The sequence below is a fragment of the Leuciscus leuciscus genome (genome assembly GCF_965113295.1).
Source record: "Leuciscus leuciscus genome assembly, chromosome: 21".
NCBI lineage: Eukaryota > Metazoa > Chordata > Actinopteri > Cypriniformes > Leuciscidae > Leuciscus > Leuciscus leuciscus.
This window is the reverse complement of record NC_138745.1, coordinates 803,882-812,259: the sequence shown is the minus strand read 5'-3', so window position 1 is coordinate 812,259 and position 8,378 is coordinate 803,882. Positions and strand designations below refer to the sequence as shown.

Genomic DNA, 8,378 nt, shown 5'->3' with positions numbered 1-8,378 from the left:
AAGTCTCTCTCTCTCTCTCTCTCTCTCTCTCTCTCTCTCTCTCTCTCTCTCTCTCTCTCTCTCTCTCTCTCTCTCTCTCTCTCTCACACACACACACACTCACAGTATCAGTTCATCAGAGATAACAGGAGCCCATCCTGAGGGAAACTTGCCCCTCCTGTACATGAACACAAACATCCAAAACCTGTTTGAAAAGTTTCGATGGGTGAGTGAAAGTTGTGCTCGAGTCCCGAGTTTAGCCTCACTAAATAACACACAGATTACACCGCAGAAACTCACACTGAACACCGCGGAGGGGTTTATAAAACTACAGTTTCGCAGAACTGAATGGAGCTAAGGAAGTCTATGTTAGACATGATGATGAAGATGATGAAGATGAATCACGGCAGATCTTGCTGTAGTAGATGATAATCACACACACACACTCACACACACACACACACACACACGCACACACACACACACACACTCACACACACACTCACCTCTGTTTGCACATATGTCGATGGAAACCATCCCTTCTCTCCGTCTTTCTCTCCTTCCCACCATCCTCCTTCTAAAGCTTGAGTTACTCTGATCATTTCTCCAGCTTCGAAGCTCAAGCCCTGCTGATGCTGATCCCCGTTAAACGCGTATAAACTCCTGCAGATCCAGCCTGACATGATCAGCTCCTCAGATGGGGAACACAGCTCCAGATGATCTCCAGTCCAAACTTATTCCGACCCTCAGACCCTGTTCATCTCATCTGTGTGTGTGAGTGTGTGTGTGTGTGGATCTCATGGCTCTGAATGAGTCTCTTCTACATGAACACACCCACTCACTTCATTCCAGATTCACAAACACCACAGCATTGCTTTAGCCTCGGCCGAAACTAGTGTTGCAAAAGATCTGTGTTATCTAATACAGGAGATCACGAACAACTGCGACAATTCAGGACATTCTCCAGATGAAATACGGGAAAACCCTAAAATAACAATAATATAGCAATAATAGCCTACATCTGGTGCCTGTTCAGCATCACATGAGAGCTCTCCTGTTCATCACATAAATATATTCACTCCTCTGTTACAAAACTCAGAATATTGTAACAATCAGTTAAAACCCTTTAGAAACGAGTTACAGGCGTGAAACACAATAATCATCACTTATGATACAGTATGGATATGAAGTGTGTTTGCCCGATGACTCCCTCTGGTGTTCAGACTCAGGTAGTGCTCGTGTGGGATACAGGATCAGCTTCAGGAAAACAAGGAGTAATCATGGTTTTATTATAGGAAAATACACAGTAGTGTATGTTAGTTCAGTGTCTGCACAGTTCAGGATGTGTTTTTATACATTTATTTATTTATTTTAGCGTGAATTAAAAGGTAAAATTAATCTCAGAAACGAACATTTGTTTTGATTAACCTGTTTATGGACAATTGAATTAAAAAAAATATTTTAATTCTTACATGGTAATTCTAAATATATTCAATTCAATAAAAAAAAAATGCTTTATTGGCATGACTGTAAATAATACAATACTACCAAAGCTTGGAATACATAGAATAATAATAAAAACATCAAAATAATAGAAGAAGATATTATAACATAACTTAAATTTAAATAAACAGTGTAACAAATTAGAATATGTCTGAACATTTGATACCACAGTGTTTTAACACACACACACACACACACACACACACACACACACACACACACACACACACACACACACACACACACACACACACACACACACACACACATGTATATATACACACACACACACACACACACACACACACACACACACACACACACACACACACACACACATTACTGAGAGTCACTGTGGTGGACAGTAGGGAAACACACTGAGGTCAGATACAATACACACATTACACACATTACACACATTACACAGACATTCACACACACACACACACACACACACACACACACACACACACACACACACACACACACACACACACACACACATATATATATATATATATATATATATATATATTTTATTTTTTTTATTTTTTTTAAACTGGAGTCCGAGGCCTCAGGAAAAGTTCTGTGGAAAAGTTTAGAGAAAAAAAGTGAAACGTTTTTCCTTTGCAGTTTTCTTATAACATGGTTGTCAAAAGGATCCCCGTTCACAAGGCTCCGCGAAACAACGACCCGCTGTATTCTGCTGTCTGGCCAGTAGATGGCGAAGTCACTTTGTAGTTTACAAGTATTTGTAGTTTACACAGACGATCACGGTATCTTTATTAAAAAACTTGCGTTTTTTAGGCCCCCAAAACGCCATTGTCGTGTAAATGAACGGCCAAATGCATAAAAAGTTTTCTGTTTTTAGTTGAGAACGTGTAGAGTAAATGGCCCCTAATAACAAGTAGTGTAACGCGTAACACTTTTTTTTTTTTTTTTTGCCATTTTTTACCTTTGGTTTTTGGCTTGCTTAGTTGGGGACATTTAACTTAATATTCAACAATATTGTTGATCTCCTGCATTATCTAGATTAAAAAGTTCGTTGTGACAAACTTTAAATTGGCTTGAGAAAGTTTGAAGCTTAAAGTAGTTTGAAGATTAAAGTAGTTTCAAGTTTAAAGTAGTTTCAAGTTTAAAGTAGTTTCAAGTTAAAAAGTTGCTAGGCGGTTGCTAGGGTGTTCTGGGTGGTTGCTATGTTGTTGCTAGGCAGTTGATAGGGTATTCTGGGCGGTTGCTAGGGTGTTCTGGGTGGTTGCTATTGTGTTGCTAGGCGGTTGCTAGGGTATTCTGGGTGGTTGCTAAGGTATTCTGGGTGGTTGCTAGGGTGTTGCTATATTAACTATATGTTAATCCATTATATGAGAACTGAACTGAGCTGGACAAAGACATCACGGTTTACTCCAGAGCGGCTATATATATATATAAATGAACTAAATTAATAACTTTTTAACAACAAAAATTGTGGTAACAACTGTGACGCTATTTTCTTCTAGAAACAAACTTTGTTGCGTTATTTTCCTGATATCTCTGTAAAGCTGCTTTGAAACACTGTGTTGTTAAAAGCGCTATAGAAATAAAGGTGACTTGACACTTTATTTGACAGTGTCATTGTTACATATAGTCACTATTTTAATAACTATAAATTATGCATAATCACATGCAGCTAACCCTAAACCAAATCCTATAGTAAGTAGATAATTAAAAGTCCCCCTGTGGTGAAAATCCAGCTTTTAATGTTGTTTATAGACAATGACAATAGACAATGTGGTGTGTTTAATATGCTTTATGACAAAGCATGTGTAAACTCATAAGTCGACACCATTGCTGAGTATTTTCTCCTTAAAACTGCAGCGAACCAAAGGCAGTCTCAAAAACAAATCGCTGGTGTTTCTGACGTCACAGACTACCTTGTAACCAATCAGAGTGGATCTCTGAGCTGCTGTGAGTGGGTGGAGGCGGGGCTCATTTGCATATTCATAGGACCGCGTATACTAAGTGAGGCAAGGGTACTGTCGACTAGTTAGGCTACATTCAAGATATTTTAAGACTTAAATAATTATTTTCAAGGAAAAAAACGTTTAAATATGTCATTTTGGTGATCAAAGATTAATTTTAAGGGATACAATTATTAAAAACAGGGGGACTTTAATATTACTCAGTGTTATGTTTTGATGTGTGCTCGAGTTTTACACGGAACGCGAGGCGTTGGCAACCCTGTCTGACCCCCCCACACACACTGATGGTATGTTCCACGAACTGTCAACTGAAGGCCAATCTTTCTCTACCATTACATGACAAATTCTAACAATATCGCTGAACTGGCAGCGTTTAAACACACGCCCGGAGTTTCGCTGCGGTTTCCCGGAAGATGGAGGATAGCGCGCGAGCGTTGTTTTCTTTCGGGATAATCGCGGACGTCCAGTTCGCAGATATAGATGATGGGATGAACTATCTGAGGACAAGTAGACGCTTCTACAGGAACAGCATCGCGTTGCTTCGGGACGCGGTGCGGCACTGGGAGGAGACGCGCGTCAGCTGCGTCATTCAGCTCGGAGACGCTATTGACGGATACAACAAGAGCCGCGACGCGTCGGAACGAGCGCTAGACACGGTTATGGCCGAGTTCGAGAAGAGTTCGGTGGATGTGCATCACGTGTGGGGGAATCACGAGTTCTACAACTTCAGCAGGGAAACTCTAATGGCCTCTCCGCTGAACAGCGCGGGGAAAGCAGGAGCCGGAAGTGACCTCATCGCGGACGACATTTACGCGTATGAGTTTAGCCCCGCCCCCGGGTTTCGATTCGTGCTTCTGGACGCGTACGACGTGAGCGTCATCGGGAGAGACGCGAGCAGCGAGAAGCATCAGCAGGCCATGAAGCTACTGCTGAAACACAACAGCAACGCGGACCTCAACCAGCCGCCAGGTGCTGACCTCTGACCTCTGACCCCCGTCCTAAACTTCAGAAGCCTGATTTATAGTTTTTTCTTTGTTTAAAGAAAAAAAACAAGAAGAAAAAAATACTGTCCAAAATATTATTTGGAAAATATTTAGACCTCAACCATCAACCAGGTCCTGACCTCTGACCCCCATCCTAAACTTTAAAAGGCTGATTTATAGTTTTTTCTATGTATAAAGAAAAGAAAAGAAAAAAACATATTCATATTTGGAAAATATTTTGTTTTTATTAAGTCACATTATTATGTTTTTTTTTCAATTCATTGTAGTACTGAACTGTTAGATTTATTTAATCTATTTCTTTTTATTCATTTGTTTATGTATTTTACTTTTTTCACTGTTGTTTATTAACAAGAACTTAACAAGTAAAATGAACAGAATGAACAATACTTCTTCATGAAGTTATATTGAAGTTATATTAAGTGACAGCTTGGATATTTGAGGTATCATTAAATCCAGTAAAGTTATTCTTACACTAATTGCAACAATAATTTTTTTACATAACATGATGACCAGCCTTATCACGCAACGACCGTTGATTAATAACAATAATCATGTTTACAGTATATGGTGGGCATGTGAAACATTTGCTTGGTGAATTAATATGAAGGCTCGTTGTTTATGTGCTTTCTTACAGATTCTGGGTTGGAACAAAGGTTTGTGAAGTTTAATGGAGGATTCAGTGCAGAGCAGCTTCAGTGGCTCGAGGAAGTCTTAACCCTCGCCGACCAGAAGCAGGAGAGAGTCACTGTCTTCAGTGAGTATATTAAAGGGATAGTTCACTTTGAAATTAAATTTTTGGTATGTTTTAGCTTACCTCAAGGGCATCCAAGATGTACGTGTCTTTTTTTCCGCAGTAGTTTCAATTTTGATATTTTTAGGTCAAACCGTTCTTGTCTGTCAGTCATATAATGCAGGTCTATGGTCACTGTCTCAAAGAGCATGCAGAGAGTCCAAATTAAAACAATTCCCCATCGTCCAAATTAAACAATTCCCCATCGAAAGTACACATTGATGGCCTAAGACACGAAACGAGCGGTTTGTGTGAGAAAACGAACAGTATTTATATCGTTTTTACCTCTTGAACACAGCTGCGTCCGAGTGATCTGAGAGCGCGGGCGGGTATAGATATATACAATAGAAGTCGCCTTGGCTACGGCAGTTCATTGGAACGAAACCGTAGCCAATGCGACATCTATTGTATATATCTATACCCGCCCGCGCTCTCAGATCACTTGGACGTGGCTGTGTACAAGAGGTAACAACATACCAAAACATACCAAAATTAAATTTCAAAGTGAACTATCCCTTTAATGTTCTTCAGTGAGTATATTAATGTTCTGCAGTGAGTATATTAATGTTCTGCAGTGAGTATATTAATGTTCTTCAGTGAGTATATTAATGTTCTGCAGTGAGTATATTAATGTTCTGCAGTGAGTATATTAATGTTCTTCAGTGAGTATGTTAATGTTCTTCAGTGAGTATATTAATGTTCTGCAGTGAGTATATTAATGTTCTTCAGTGAGTATATTAATGTTCTGCAGTGAGTATATTAATGTTCTGCAGTGAGTATATTAATGTTCTTCAGTGAGTATGTTAATGTTCTTCAGTGAGTATATTAATGTTCTGCAGTGAGTATATTAATGTTCTTCAGTGAGTATATTAATGTTCTGCAGTGAGTATATTAATGTTCTTCAGTGAGTATGTTAATGTTCTTCAGTGAGTATATTAATGTTCTGCAGTGAGTATATTAATGTTCTGCAGTGAGTATGTTAATGTTCTTCAGTAAGTATATTAATGTTCTGCAGTGAGTATATTAATGTTCTGCAGTGAGTATATTAATGTTCTGCAGTGAGTATATTAATGTTCTGCAGTGAGTATATTAATGTTCTGCAGTGAGTATGTTAATGTTCTTCAGTAAGTATATTAATGTTCTTCAGTGAGTATATTAATGTTCTGCAGTGAGTATATTAATGTTCTGCAGTGAGTATATTAATGTTCTGCAGTGAGTATATTAATGTTCTGCAGTGAGTATGTTAATGTTCTTCAGTAAGTATATTAATGTTCTTCAGTGAGTATATTAATGTTCTGCAGTGAGTATATTAATGTTCTTCACTGAGTATATTAATGTTCTTCAGTGAGTATATTAATGTTCTTCAGTGAGTATGTTAATGTTCTTCAGTGAGTATATTAATGTTCTTCAGTGAGTATATTAATGTTCTTCAGTGAGTATGTTAATATGTTAATATCCTGCAGTGAGTATATTAATGTTCTGCAGTGAGTATATTAATGTTCTGCACTCTGCAGTGAGTATATTAATGTTCTTCAGTGAGTATATTAAGGTTCTGCAGTGAGTATATTAATGTTCTGCAGTGAGTATATTAATGTTCTTCAGTGAGTATATTAATGTTCTTCAGTGAGTATATTAATGTTCTGCAGTGAGTAAATTAATGTTCTTCAGTGAGTATATTAATGTTCTGCAGTGAGTATATTAATGTTCTGCAGTGAGTATATTAATGTTCTGCACTCTGCAGTGAGTATATTAATGTTCTGCAGTGAGTATATTAATGTTCTGCAGTGAGTATATTAATGTTCTTCAGTGAGTATATTAATGTTCTTCAGTGAGTATATTAATGTTCTTCAGTGAGTATGTTAATATGTTAATATCCTGCAGTGAGTATATTAATGTTCTTCAGTGAGTATATTAATGTTCTGCAGTGAGTATATTAATGTTCTGCAGTGAGTATATTAATGTTCTGCAGTGAGTATATTAATGTTCTTCAGTGAGTATATTAATGTTCTTCAGTGAGTATGTTAATATCCTGCAGTGAGTATATTAATGTTCTTCAGTGAGTATATTAATGTTCTTCAGTGAGTATATTAATGTTCTGCAGTGAGTATATTAATGTTCTGCGTCTGTCTTCAGTGAGTATCTGAAATCTGAGAGCGGTCTCACATCTCCATAGGCGTAAACGTAAAAGTGCCTTACCAGTGAATGGCTTACCTTTCACACTTTCCCATCATGATCGTGAGCGTTGTCTCCTCAGTTCTCGTGCATGCGTCGTGGCTAATCCTGTAACCCTGAGTTTGTTAAACTACCGTCATGGTACAGGCTCCTGGTCTTGATGTGGTGTGTGTGTGTGTGTGTGTGTGTTTGCAGGTCATCTCCCCGTTCACCCGGACGCCACGGACTCCATCTGTCTGGCCTGGAACTACGAGGAGCTTCTGTTGGTCCTGCGAGCTCATAAGAGTGTGATGATCTTCATCTCGGGACACGATCACGACGGAGGGTTCTGCACCGACCCGTCGGGCGTTCACCACATCACATTGGAGGGGGTGATCGAGACCCCCCCCGACACCAGCGCCTTCGGGACGGTGTACGTGTACGAGGACCAGATGCTTCTCAAGGGCAGTGGAAGAACCGCAGACAGAGTCCTCAGATATCCATGAGAGATTACTGTCAATGAACGATGGAATTAAAACAAACAAACAAACACCATCTGTATGATCATCTCAGTCTCTGCTGTTGCATCTGAGATTTATTTTTATGTTTATGAGTAAACAGCACTGTCGAGTCAACCAGTGGATCTCTGAGCTGAGGGAGTGAGTGGAGGCGGGGCTCATTTGCATATTCATAGAACTGTGCATACTGAATGAGTTACATTCAAGATATTTATTTTAAGGCATGTAGAATATTTTTTTCAAGGGGAAAACGTTTCAGTGTGTAATTTTGGTTATCAAAGATGAGTTTTAAGGGATAAAATGATTGACTACAGTTGGACTTTAAATAAATAAAAAATGCTGTATGTATCAGATTTAGAATTATATTTATTGCCAAGTATGTTTACACACAAAGAATTATGATAACTATATATACATTATGTACAAATAAATAAATGTGTGTGTGTGTGTATATATATATATATAAATATAATTT

The 8,378-nt window shown here is 38.4% G+C and overlaps 2 protein-coding genes across 4 annotated transcripts in view; one reads left to right on the top strand and one right to left on the bottom strand.

Moving 5' to 3' along the window:
• The window catches only part of gas7b (growth arrest-specific 7b), a 46,716-nt gene extending 45,819 nt beyond the window's left edge, over positions 1-897 (bottom strand). For both annotated transcript variants that reach the window (XR_014201135.1, XM_082152142.1), the window contains exon 1: positions 486-897. Coding sequence is in view for 1 of the 2 variants with exons in the window: in XM_082152142.1 (XP_082008268.1) it covers positions 486-662 (177 nt within the window). In the remaining variant the exon portion in view is untranslated. The remainder of the gene's footprint in view (positions 1-485) is intronic.
• Positions 898-3,428: 2,531 nt separating this feature from the next.
• Positions 3,429-8,251, top strand: adprm (ADP-ribose/CDP-alcohol diphosphatase, manganese-dependent). 2 transcript variants are annotated; one of them, XR_014201138.1, is made up of 4 exons: positions 3,429-4,409; positions 5,079-5,198; positions 7,602-7,943; positions 8,007-8,251. XR_014201138.1 is itself a non-coding variant. In XM_082152186.1 (3 exons), exons 1-3 carry the CDS (start codon positions 3,854-3,856, stop codon positions 7,889-7,891), a joined length of 966 nt encoding a protein of 321 aa, XP_082008312.1. In that variant the 5' UTR covers positions 3,429-3,853; the 3' UTR covers positions 7,892-8,251. The 2 variants fall into 2 exon arrangements, 1 of the variants encoding a protein (XP_082008312.1); XM_082152186.1 differs by having other exon boundaries at positions 7,602-8,251.
• Positions 8,252-8,378: the final 127 nt, after the last annotated feature.